The 14,154-nt window shown below is 35.9% G+C and overlaps 1 protein-coding gene across 2 annotated transcripts in view; it reads right to left on the reverse strand.

Moving 5' to 3' along the window:
• Positions 1-2,882: 2,882 nt before the first annotated feature.
• The window catches only part of FAM135A (family with sequence similarity 135 member A), a 62,333-nt gene continuing 51,061 nt past the window's right edge, over positions 2,883-14,154 (reverse strand). For both annotated transcript variants that reach the window (XM_085056538.1, XM_085056537.1), the window contains 4 exons: positions 9,262-9,413; positions 8,258-8,368; positions 5,028-5,141; positions 2,883-4,340 (listed from right to left, as the gene is read on the reverse strand). In XM_085056538.1, the coding sequence (XP_084912664.1) occupies positions 4,135-4,340; positions 5,028-5,141; positions 8,258-8,368; positions 9,262-9,413 (583 nt within the window). In that variant the 3' untranslated portion in view covers positions 2,883-4,134. The remainder of the gene's footprint in view (positions 4,341-5,027; positions 5,142-8,257; positions 8,369-9,261; positions 9,414-14,154) is intronic.

Genomic DNA, 14,154 nt, shown 5'->3' on the forward strand with positions numbered 1-14,154 from the left:
TTAACCAGTGAAGTTGCTTTCAACACTCAGTATAAACTTAACCCTGGGATCAGTAACACCTGTGTTCATAGAGTGGCCCTCCAGTTAATTAGCTACAGTTAATGTTTTGAATATGGCAACATTCGCTTTTTGTCACTTTTCAAACTTCTCCAGCTAATCTTGTTCTTATATAAACAGAGTTTACTCTGTCCAAAGATACTAAACTGCGCAGAAGATAGCTTGGCATTTTGTGTTCACATCTGAAAGGTTTAAGAAAGTAAATCTTGGTAAATTAAGAGCAGCAGCACTCTGGAGTTTACTGCGCTACATCTGGCAATGCCTACACACTGAAAGTGATGAAATTTAACTGGCTGCCTTATGAGTGACATTTTCTCAATCAGCCTTTTATAACATGGTTAATTAGACATTAGAGACTGGAAATAATGCAAACCCTTTCCTTTATTCTAACAGCAAGATGCTGGGCCTCTAGATCAGAGAGAAAAAACATGAATGCAGAAAAAAATGCTCTTCCGCTCAAAAGCGGCAAGAAAAAAAACCTGAACAGATCTCGTCATGGTTCAAGACCTTATCATTTATGTGTTCCATACAGAAAAATCTAACATGAAATCCTTCCCTTAAAAAAACTCTTACCAAGCTCTCTGCAAACACCAAATAATAGTAAGCTCTGCTCCTGAACAGTTTAACACAATCCATGAAAAATCATATATAGATGCATACATCATATGCACATGCATACATGTCAAATTTCAAATGGTAAGAATGAAATAGCAACAAAAGATTAATGTGGTACTGTTTACCCACCTAAAATTTAACTGACTTCAAAACATATTTCTAGTCTTTATTTATTGTATTGCTATAAAAATGCAAAATTCACTTGTAATTCCTGAATTATTCATTTCTAGATCTTTTGGCTGAGGAGGTAATAAATCTGAACATTGGTAAAAACCATTGTAGCATCCACCACAGAATTTTTCCACTTTGTAGTTAAATTGAGTGTTTTCGTTTCTTGTTTTCCTTCTTCTGTTTACTGATCAGTTATCTTTTGCACTGCAGCTTGCCTTGCGAGATGACACAATATTGTATTTAGCTTTGCTGTTCTAAAAAGTGGGGAATAAAAGACTTACAGCTAGCACAAAGCCTGCAGCAGGTCAGTTCAGATGAGCCAAATGGATTAGTCTTGGGGGCTATCTGGAAGGCCCCACAGCCAGCACTGCCCTGGGCAGCAAGGCACTGACACTGCCTGAATGCCCCCTCTGCCCCTGAGACCACATCAAGAACCTTGGTTATCTGAACACCACACCTGGTCAGGGCTGGGCAAATAAAACTGGCTTGGTAACAAGGTTGTTCTGTAGCTACAGAGGAAGTTTTCCATCAATGTGAAATCTCTTGGCTCTGCTGCAAAGCCTGGTGAGTCCCAGAATAACATGAGCTCTTTTTCCAAAGTAGTAGCAAATTCTCGATCTACAGGAATGGAAAGTTTAATTTTTATCAAGGATTCAAACACAACCCAAGGAATTAATTTATATAAACTACATACAAGCAGAAGTTCAGACATGATGTCATTTTATGCAATGATCTAATATCACTGAGAGCTTTCTGAAATAACAGTACCAGCCTACTGCCTTCAGGAAACAAGAGATTGACAGTTCTCAAAAGGAAAGTTAAGACCTCAATTTTTACCTCTTGCTCTGTAAGCAGCATAACTCTCTTTCAAGCAGCTGTAGGATACCTGCATAAAGGAGAGGTCACTATCGCTAAAGGAAGATGAAGCCCTCACTCAAACAGAAGAGTAGTGAGATGGAGAACTTTATAGCTGCTACTGGATCAGATGATACTGACTTGTGTATACACAAGTCTGTATTTCTGTCTAGGAAAGACAAGGCAGAAAAATGCAGGAGGAGGGTGAACATGCCATGCAACATATTCACAGTTGTCCATAACATCCCAGCCTGCATGTGTTGTTCAGAGAGCAACTGCAAGTGGCCATACAGTCTATAAGTAAATATGAGCTTCCTATGCTTCAAGGACATCACACCTCTCACTGCTGTCTAACAGCACATTCCTTTGGGACTTTGGGATGTCAAACAGCCCTCACAAAAGCGACAATGCTGAGAGGGCTATCAGACCACATGTGGACTAGGCAATAAAAATTAGGGAGGAGAGAATTAATTTAATGTTCTCTTAATTTGCCCTGTTCCCTGATAAACTTACATGCAAAAATCACATGATTTCCTGCACTATCCATTTTCCTTGAAGAATAAACCAAATTTAAGCTGCCTTAAAAAAAGGTGGCTATTTCTGCCAGCATATGTCTATTTTTCTGATCACAAAAGTATGCTTTACACTTTCAGATTTCCAGAGACAGAAAGCAAGACAGGCATTTTCCAATAGTGACAGAGCCATCTAAATACTTGTTTACTAAGAGCAATTTGAAGTCCTCATTGTGAACCAAGGAATATTTTGTAACTTTAGCTCCCTTAAACAGATACTCAAAGTTAAGCCAGTAGCCAAATACTGTAATGCTGTTAAATAGACAGTTGAGATACATAATTTAAACATTTAGAGCTTAGCAGCAACAACATAATACAAAATTATTAATAAAATAGGCATTGTTATAGTGAGAATGTATTAAAAATATCTTTGTGTGATAAGGACTTGCCTAACACAACTCTAATAAAATATTCGTTGCAGTGTATACATTGCTGAACTGTAGATACTCATTTGAGCATACTGTAAGTTATAGGGAACCCCCCCATGTATTACAAAGACTATTATACAACATTCCATATCAAATGCAAAGTCACTTCATTATAAACTATTATTGTTATATTCATTTCAAAAATACAAAATTATTAATTATATACAAAAAAGCCTCCCCAGAATTTTGGTAATTAGCAGAACATTTCAGTTTCTTTAATTGCTTTCATTAGAGTACTTTGTTCATTTTATTAACACCAGATGCAATAACACAATTCTAAAAATAAACATGCATTATACAACAAATTTATATTTTTCAAAAAATGTTCATTACAATTAGTGTACAATTAGTGAATGCACATGTAACTCTTTTCCTCCACCTTTAGTGAATTATTGTTTGAAATGGAGAAAAGGGAAGGAAGGAGAAACCAAACTGCTATTCAGCACCAGTAGAAAGTCAATAGACCTTTAACATTCCTGTGTATCAAAAACATTTTATCTGTGTCACTAAACAGGTAAAGTTTACAATATTGTCTCATTTGAAGATGTATTGATTTATATTTACAATACTTTATAGTCAATAAAACATTTTAACAATATTTAAAAATTGCTTGAATTCATAAAAGTATTGCAGAAATTTATAACATTTACTTATTTTAAGTGCATACAAGGAAGTCCATGTAAAATTGTCCACGTTCATCTGAAGAACTGACAGAGTAAGGAACCATCTTAATTCAGTTTGCAAAACCCCAATTATTTGAAGGCAGCTATCACTGAACATTCAAAAATCCTTAGTTGCCATTTGCTTCTGAAAACATAAGTTCCAGTAATAAAATTTGAGTATGTAAACTAACATGTTTTTGAGATCAGTAGAAAATATATTCCCACAGGCATAACATATTTAACAATGACAGTAATGATTTTGTAGAAAACTGTTAAGCTGTAGCAGATACAGTAATTTTCAAATATCCAGTATTTTAGCAGCTCATTGTGTTTCCAGTTAAACTTCCTACAGTGCTAAAATACGACAACTGAACACGTAAGACATTATTAGAATTTTAAAATCCAATTTATTTTTGGCATCTAAAGCCTCTTGTAAAATGTAGCCAAGTAACATCGACTTCTGTTGTCTGAGAGCCAATGACCAACCAAACAAAAGTACACACTGTGCTTTAATCTCCAAATAATTAGGTACCCAAAATTAAGAAAAAGTAATAGAAAAGTAAAAAGAACAAAATAAAAAAATATTGCACAGTCACATTACCTAGAAAGTAAAGTTGATGTTAAAAAGCCCTAAGTGTGGATGATATAAATTATCTTCCATATAAAAAGTATAAATATCTCTTAAAATACAGCTGCAGCTATACTTTAACACCACACATTATCTGAATTCATCTGTTAATGAGGTAATAACCAAGTCTCTTATAATGCTTTTCTCTACTGAAAATATTTTAGGGCAGCAACAAGAAAGAATTTTTCTAAAAATATTTCTGAATCAAGAACAGCAATGTGTGCAGCTCTCCCTATAAGAGAATCTGCTGTATTGGGTAATGCATTAATTACATTATAACGAACCAAATTACATTCCTTATTTTGAAGAACTGGCAGAAGCAGGTTCTGGATCATTTCAGCATAAATTGGTCCTGTAGAGGAAAAGAAAAGTTGTACTGTGTCAATTGCCAGAAACAAACACAATTCTTTGACCTTGAACTCAAAATGAACACATTCCAGAGTCTAATTTCCTCTAGAAATGTTGGAAAAATAATTTGAAGCTATGCATTTTAGCATTTGTACATTTATACTGAGAATGTACTTACCAGTATTAATTTATTACACTACGTAAAAGTTAGTTGTCAAGATATAATACTAGAATGCAATTATGCTAGGATGTCTCAACAGTAAATATAACAATGGACCCTAACTGATTCTGGAAAAATTACCTTTTCTTTCAGTGCTGCTATTAAGCCACAACTAAATACAGCCCAGGGCTTGATGCTACAATTTGATATCCTCAAAAATGAAAGTTTTTTCGTCCCTGTTCATGGAATAGTGCATCAAGGGCTGCGCCTATCTCACTTAATCTTCAGCAAAGTCTGTAAGCTAGAAACTTACTCAGTCTCATCTGCATCGGCATGTAATACAACAGGACAGATACAGAAAGCAATACAGCCCCTGCATGGATTTTCTCTCTATTGCTACAAAGGAAGCCTGGAGTTTCTAAACACCTAATACAGGTGTCTCAGTTAAGCACCCAAAATTAAATGGGAGGAGATTGATACCTGTGAGGTTTTAACCTGAGCAATTTGTTTATTTTGCAGGATATTTATTACCTGATTGCTTATCCTTTAAAGCTGTTTTACACATCTCAATGCGAGCAGAATGATAAGGAACATAACGATCCTGCAGAGATCCTACTAACACAATGTTTTTGAAGTAATGAAGACCTACAAGAAAGAGAAAAAGGCATCACTTACAGAAAATCCCTTGATTACTACTGCCACTATCCCTTATTACTACAGAATAATAAAACCTTTTACAAGTGAAATCCGGCACTAATTTATTACAAGATCTTGCACAAAAAAGGCAGAAAAATCAATCACAATAGGTAGAGCTACAAAATATTGAGATGTTTGGTACCAGCTTTTCCTCTGTACCGATTTTACACACACTGCCATTGCTTAGTTGTAAAGTTTCCCATGAAACTGAGTATGGTTCAAACCTTCATCTTGTTTCTTTGGAATACAGTGGTTGGTTTCTTGCTATACAGAAGAGAGTAAAGCCTCCACATCACTCAAAGAAACCTAATGGTGGATGGTGCCTTGTCTTCACTGATGTTTCAGAAAACAGCTGCATTTGAATTGATGCCTAGAACCAACACATATGATATAGGCCACCTAGTGCCTCTGTTAGACACTGCCTCACTGTGAGGTTCAACCAGCTTGAGCACAGGGACAGGACCCACCCAACACAACCCAGTAAGTATAATTAAACCTTGATAACTAAATTCAGACTTCCTACTTATTGGACAAGCACACTAATAGTAGAACGATGTAAAGGTAGAAACCCCCAGTTATAATGTAATTACAGTCCTTAAAGACATTTAATTGTTATGTTTTCTATAGAAAGCTGCAGCAGATTTCTGGTGCTGGCCATCTGCTTTAGGCCGAATACAATGGAGCACTTTAAGAAAATACACTGCCTTTGCCTTAGAACAGCCCCTTCTGAATATCATATTTTAGACATAAATATCAGGAATCTTTCATTATGAAAAAGTGTTTGATCAAAATCTTCAGTGGGAGCAAAGAAGGTATATAAGGGTGTAAGTGAGTTTTAGTGTTTACCTATTCTTTATCCATTCTGGGGTTAAGCAACAGGATAATGTGTTTAACAGGTATGTTCTTTGGCAAATTTGAAATCTAGAGCCACAAGCCACCATACAACCTGGCTGAGACCCTGACCCTCAAAACATCACCTGCTGGATCCACAGCAAGTTTTAGTTTTTTGCTGCCTTAGGGATTTTCCCAGATGCAAAGTCAATGTCCAGAGAAGATACCACATTAAGCAGCAACAGATGTTTCTTCATCTTCATCCTATTTTCCTATATGATTACAAAAACCAACAGAAGTTGCAAAATCAGGGCTATACTTCTCAACAGTGTTGTCAATCTGTTGCATTTACCCTAGGGTTTAAGTGAGTTTTGGAAAGACTTATGTTTAGAATCCCTATAGAGAGCAGTAAATAAATTCTTCTATTGAGAATCTGAAAAGAGGAATTGTGCAGGTTGGGAAATCCCAAATGCCTCTCACCTTGTGTCTGAGAGTCAAGCACAACCAATGCTGTATGCCCACTGAGTGAAGAAAGATGTCAGGACAGAAGTAGGCCTTGTACAGATACCAAGAGTTAAAGGCACCAACACCTACAGTACATTAACTCACCCCTCAAAGGAAAACTTTCTTCCTTCTTTATGAGGGAAGCATAAAACTTACTTTCTTTTCTCCTTATCTAAAATTATTAATTTTTCACATCTCTTTCTCCTCCAACCTTTCCTTCTCCCTTACACTGAACTCACTGAAGGACCTGGAAACAAGATGGTGTATGAGGCTGTGGCCCAAATTACAGCTCTTTCCATATCCTTGGTAAGAAAGAAAAAAGCCGAAACTGAGCCTGAAGACTTTTCTATTCATTCTACCATTTATGGGGAACAAAGTCTGATACATACATTGTGATTCTTGAGACAATGTTATCCAGGCCTTTCAAAAATCCTGTCATATAAAGGTTTGTCATCAGAAAATATGTCACATTTCTACAGCAGACAATAGTACTCAAATGACAGTGTCTCTAGTAATGTTGAGACACATAACACAAATGCCATGAAACACCAATTTTTTTTAAGTCAACTGATTAATTAATCTGATTATCTCTTAACAGAGGTCCCACTGTCTTATTCAGCATCCAGCGTGTAACTTCTCACATAACTTGTTTATACGCAAATATTCATTTTCAAAAGACTGCAAAGCTAGATTGAGTTTGCCTTTAAATACCAGTTCAGCCTTAAATACTACCTTATCATCCAAAAAATCACTTGGTGATACTAGGTTCTGAAGAGAAGGGTAAAAAAACACCCCAAGTTTTTCTAAAATCAATTTTTGATCAATATTCCTTAATATTCCCATAATTTTTCTTGCTTAGTATTTTCTGCTTCTTCCAAGTCCTATAAATTTTATATTCAAATATGTCAAGAGCTATATGTCAGTCTTTTTCTGCCCGTATCTTTGTACTGTGTTCTCTTAACAAAATTCCAGCTGTCACAGCTTAGAAATATTTTGATGTAGAAATGTGTCCGAATTTTTCACAAAACACCACAAGCATCTCTGGCTCCACAACTGCTTGACTGACACACATTCAGAAACACCTGTCAGATGCAGCCTCAATAATTTTATAATGCCTAATGGAAACTATCCCCCTGTTAGCATATTATCCACTGGAAAAATGCGTTCTTGGCAAGCAGCTGAAATAAGAATATTCAGTGCAGAGAGAACTGTATGAATGCTACAATATGAATAATCTAATCTAATCTAAGGTTTAGCTATTATGCTAACTATAACTTCTCCTTCCTTTATGAAAATGAGTTTTTGTTTTCCCTGACCACCTTAATGAGGTAATAAAAGTCTAATTATCAAAAGCTTCAAAGTAGAATTTTACACTTATAATATAGAGAAGAAAGGCAGATATAGAAACAGATAATCCTGAATGTATATTAATGAACTTTACTCGCCATACAGAGGCTCATAGGTAGATATTAAATAAGTCCCCTATTTATCTATTGGTGTAGTGGCTGCACTCAAAGTCTGCTCATTAGCTGGGAAGAAGCGTCTCAAGGTAATATCCTACTTCTGCAACAAAAATTGTTTACTGTTTGCTTGAAGAATACAGGACTAAACTAACTCTTAAATATTAAAACTGAAACAGGAGCTTGTTGAAAAGAATTCCCCCGGTTTTTTTCCTATTCAGATTTATACACAGCTGCCTTTAAGAGACAGGAATCATTAACAAAGCTTACCTGCTTTTTTACTAAGTTTATATAAGAATGTCTGTCGTGGATCTGAATGGTCTCGACATGTCAATTGCAATAAAGAACCAGACTTCTTCCATTTCTGCATAAACCACAGTCCTGCATTGTTAGGTACAACATGAGTACAGATCCACAATAAAATATGAAAAACAATTAAACATAACATGTAAAGTTCACAACTTAGCCTCTCAGATATTAATTTTACTTTTCATGTAAGCATTGTCAAGCTCAGAAACAGTTTAAATTTTCATTCATTATTCTTTCTTGTCTATCTATATAATGAAGCACGAAGGCCTCTATTTCCACTAATGTACATGCCTGTCCACAAAAAATAACTTCTAAAAAAGTGTAAATATGATACTGTTAGCCAGAATATACACATTCTGTTTCAATAATTTATATAATATTAGAAAATTTTGATGTTCAAAAAAAACCGGCATTACTTCTCAGATTTCTAAACTGAACTCTTTCTATGTAACTTGAAAAAAGGAAACAGAATTTTCTCAGAGAAATACCATAGTATAATATTTTCTATGGTGCTCTGCTCTCTTTATTAGTTAATGAGCCAGGTGGGTAACTGGCTTTTCAGAAAATCTTGTCTGCCTCGCCATCCACATCTGCAGAAACACACTGCAGGTTGTAAGGCATTTTCGAGAGAGAAAAGACACTAGTAGTTCAGAATTATTTTAATACATCTTATCTAATTGTTTGTCAGATTAAGTAGATTCAAATACAGTTTAAAATAAATTGAGCTGAACAGACCAAACTGGAATTTATTTATGCTGTAACAGAAAACCTGAACCAAGCATCCTGGAAAATACTTATGCTCATCATCTCTTGCATATCCCTTTATTTTTATAACCCTTCTCTCTTCTTATGACAGTGAAATTTGCAGTTTGTCATAATCACAGTAATGCAGAAATGTGCACCCCACATGAAATTTCAAAGACAAAGTTGCCCCTAAACTTATACTATTGAAAGTAATACTTCACCTGTATTAACAAGAGCACTGCTGTTGTAGAGGGTACCAAGATGTGGTCCAGACAGAGACAGGAAGGTATGAAGTTTGTTGAGGTAATACTTAAATCGATGTCTTGTGAGCACTGAACGGATTATTAAATTACCCAGTGAGTGTCCAATAAAGCTGTTTAAAAAGAAAAAGCAATATAACATGGAATTTCATGGCAGGATTTTTTTTCTTTTAACAGAGAAAAAGAAAACCGGTGTCATGAAATGCTAAAAGAGCACAGGAAAAAAATGAATGAAAGGCTTCCATTCAGAACCTGTATTTTATGTCATACAGAATGCATAGCTTGTCCATCTCTCTAAAGCTGCACAACTCATTACAAACATGTTCTGAACTCCTCCAAAAATATTTTATACAGCATTTTTGAAAAGCTAGCAGAAACAAACTAGCCTTCCACCAGCATCTACCACCGAAACCCAAGATTATTTCTGGGTTCATTTCCCTTAGCACCACCTACTCAGAAAATATTTTATGAGCTGTGCATGACTGAAAAAATCACTACTTTGGCATGTGATGACATGCAATATGATAAATGTACAAACATTACTGAAACAATCTAGTGGAGACAAAGCCCAAAGGCAGTCCTAATAAGGGGGAACACCATTACTTCTGAACCTGGTTATTTGAAAATAGAAGCAACATCTCAGATCTGCTTAGGCAGTTGGGCCAAAAGAAGTGATTATCAGCTAGAGCAAGCAAGTGAAGAATATGTGTCTGTAAGAAGAATATTACTTCTAGGTGTTTCCCTGGTTAAGCAATTTAAGGGAAAGACAGATGGGACTTTTTAGCTTCTTGTATCTAAGGATAAATATTACTTAATCTGAGGTGCTTACTGTCATATATCCAAAACTTTAGAAAAGATTTCTTTAAAATAGACACTAGAAAATTAAGCAATTCTAGTTATTATGCTTACAGATCCCTGCTGAGCTAAGGACCATACCAGATTAGGCACTGACTTAAAAAGTATATGGCAAGGACCAGACTCAAAATGTTAGAAAGAAAAAGTGCCATCCTGTGTTACAGATGCAATCTCAGGACATGGAGAAAACAGAAAACCATCCAAAATTATGTACAGTAGAACTATCATTGCTGGATCACATATGTGCTACAGTATTAGACCTGTAAGATCATCCTTCCTTGTGTGCTCTGTACCACGACAATCATCAACAAAAGTAGTTAAAGCAAAGTAGCTGAAATAAATTCCTGTAATAGCTGTGTAAAATACAGTGCTAAAAGATTACTTGACTGTTTAAATGCTTCCCAAGCAAGAATCGCTGCCTCAGAAAATACCAATTTAAAGGTAAATAAAAAAATTCAAGCATTTGATTACAGAATGGCAGAGCCACCCTGAACTCCTAAACTATGAAATAGTAATGCATTTCTATGACAGAAAAAGGCTTTTTGTTCCTTATTAATACATAGTTTAAGCATGCAAGTATATTCTTCTAATTTGCTTTTACTACTAGATTTTCAAAATTACTTGAGTATGAGAAATTCTTTGCCTCAGCTTGCTATATGTGCCTAACCAATTTTGAAATGAAAGATTATGTATCCTCTGTGGTGTCAGCACAACAGCAGTGCATTTGCAAAACAAAACACTGAGCTGCTCTCTTGAATACTAAAATTTAAAACTATTCTCTCGGAGTACATCATAAAATCCACAAAGGAGCAATAAAACCACAGGTTTCTTTAAGAACAGGTACATGCCCAAATACACGAAATTGAGTTGATTCTGAAGATAATGTGCATGATGTAACTGCTTTTGATTAAAAGAGATTGTTTTTAAAGAAGGCCTGAACATTAGCAAAGATATTCTTCTGACAGTTCTCTAATAGTTCAGACAGTATTTACTAAAAGTCATAAGAGGATGAGAAACTTTTATATTGTACCATACCATAACAAAGGGCATTTTCTGTGAAAAAAACAGCAATCCATCTATGAATTCTATCATCCCTAAGAATATAGGCATACCTGACCCAAAACTTCAGAAACATGAAAGATCCATTTTGAGGAAAACTGGGTGCTCACAATCAGCTATGTGAATGTACCTCAAAGATGAAACACTTGTACTTACTTTCAAAAGACTTAGAAATATGACAAAGGTTACAGCAATATACTGTAGTCAAATTGAGATGCTAAGGTGAACACATAACAAGCCTTAATTTTTTTTCTAATAAAGAAAGCTTTAACAAATTGCTCAAATAAAAAAGGGGAAGAAAAGAAAAGCCCTTCAAATAAGATCTTGAAAGTGCAAGACAGGGATTTAATCCATCCTGCTCATGGGATGCTCTGCAAAAACAATGAACACTAGGTGGCAATATTACAGTCTTCTGAATATAAGATATCATTAGCGCAGTGAAGTTCACAGAATTGTAGTTTTTATACATGCTTTATGATACAAGTCTACCAGTTCAGATCATACTAGAAAATCAGATGCAGTAAAACCTCCTTATTCTGTGCCAATGAACAAAAATCCTGTCCAACTATAAAAATTCATGAAAGGAAGAAAAATCAGTCAAAATTCATAATCAATGAGGTGCTGAAACAACAAACAGATGTTTTAATATATGCATAGCATTAAAGATTTTCTTTTTTTTATGAGCCAATATTACATAGGGAAGAGGATGACAAGCTGATTAACCCATCTGAGGTCAAAGTCCAATACAAAGTCATCAGAAATTTACGTAGGACCTGGCATGTGAAAAATGGTTTCTGAAACTACACTAGAAGAGCAGGTGGTTTATTCTCTAACTGTGTGATTACCTGGAAGGGCTTCCATCCTTGCAGATACTCAAAACTTGAACGGGTATGACTGAGAAATTCAATATGTTTCAAAGTTGCATTAACTTTGAAGGTGGCATTGGTATGAGTGGGTAACCAGTCCAGATGACCTCCAGATGTCCCCTCAACCTAAAGTGTCCTGTGATTCTTTACAAAGAGCTCTTTTATATGGCAAATTTCATTTGTTTTGAAACAAGCTTCCAGCTCATGCTTGCTACACATTTGTAGTGAGAACAAAGATTTTGTTCAAAGATGAACAAATGTATTATATAGTGAATTGCTGCAATAACTGGTATTGGCTCTGGAAGTACCAAAAATGTTTAATGAAGCTGACACTATTCTGATGCTACAGGATGTGTGTTTTCTCAGTACAGGAATGTAGCACAGTAAATAGGATTTCACCATTACTTGAAAGGATGAGACCCTGCATTTATCCAGATAAAGGGCAGAATTTCAGAACACCTCTGGACTTGTCTTGACCTGAGCTGATTTTAATTTGTTTTAGCTGTGACAACAATCATCTGCCAGTGAAACAAGTCAGATCTAATGTTGTTTTACTTTCACTACAGTTTCTATTAATAACAAATAGTTATACTGTGTGGCTTGAAATGTGTATCACCAGAATGAAGTGTGGTGTGGAAGAGTGTAGGTACACGTTATCATATGGCAGAGGTCCCCAACGGTCTATTAATGGTCACTGTAGGAGCACATTCGTACAACTCAGGAGAAAAAGCCAATGTTGGGGACAACAGAGAATGGGAGGAAAAAAGAATAAATGGGAAACAAAAGAAAGATCATATGGGCCAACTAGAAAGATGAAATTAATCTATCCAGACCCAAGGCTAAGGAAGCCAGAAGTCCCACCATGAACATCATTCCCCTCACACTGAAGCCCTGGGATGCTGACATCCCCCCAATTAAGCAAGACAGAATCCACCAGTCTTAGGATGTCAGCTTTTTTTGCCATACAAAATCACAGATCTGGAGACTGATGTCTAATTTGACTGGGCTACTGAGTAGCATTTGTAGAGAGAACACTTCCTTTCGGAGATGGGGAGAAATCAGCACCATTCAGGGGACCACAGTTAACTACTACAAGGTCTGCTTTCTACAGTGGCATAACTAAAATGAGGCAGGAAAACATTGGCTACTTGAGCAGAGGATTTCTCAGCAGGGCTCTCCTGGGCTTTCTGGGTTGTTCCTTCAAAGCCTTGCATAGGAGCATGTCTTCCTGACAGCTCTCCCATGTAGCTACCAGAGAACAGCTACAGGATTTGCTGGCAGATTTAGCTTTCTCATAAGAAAAGCCGAAGTTGAGAAATGACAACTTGTGCTCCAGTAGGGCCCAAGCCAAGTATACACCTTGAAAAGGAAACTAAAAGAAAAATCTGTAATTTTTTTTCTTTCAAGTGATGAGTAACAAATAAAAGTGAAAAAATATTTACAAATGGAAAGTTTTATGAGAGAAGCAAACCAAAAGCAAGCGAATTCAGTTCTCAGGTATGGACAGTGAGAAGGTAAGTGGGTGGGTTTGCTCATTACAGCTCTCAGACAAACATGTGGGAGAGAAGATCCTGGTGTGTGCTGGTGGGTTAGAGAATTCTTCTCTCTCATACCAAGGGTGCTACCATGTAGTGAGACAAAAATATGATCACACAGTGCTTTTTTAATTTTTACATCAACAGTTTAGACGAAATTAAACATATCAAATGTTGCCTATCTCAAAACAGAAATATTTTTTAAATAATGAGATTATGTTTAAATGTTTCAGATGTTTCCTCCAGCTGAATAAGGTCAACCAAACACATGTCTATGCAGAAACTTGTGTGAAAAGCATGTGACTAGCACATCAAAAAACCTTCTGGATGTATAATTTGAGGATGCCTAAACAAATGGAGGAAGTCAGGCTTGAATTAGCTCCTTTCATCTGTTGATGAGCTAACTTCAGCAACACTGCTGAGTTATTAAGGTAGTCTGCCCAAATGGTGCACCCTACTTTGAGATAATATATGCAGCAGGCATTCCCTGGAAATAAATGTAAAAGAAAACAGGAGCGCACAGACTGTGGTGAGCTCTC

The sequence above is a fragment of the Lichenostomus cassidix genome, chromosome 3, assembly GCF_008360975.1.
Source record: "Lichenostomus cassidix isolate B80296 chromosome 3, HeHo_3.0, whole genome shotgun sequence".
Classification (NCBI taxonomy): domain Eukaryota; kingdom Metazoa; phylum Chordata; class Aves; order Passeriformes; family Meliphagidae; genus Lichenostomus; species Lichenostomus cassidix.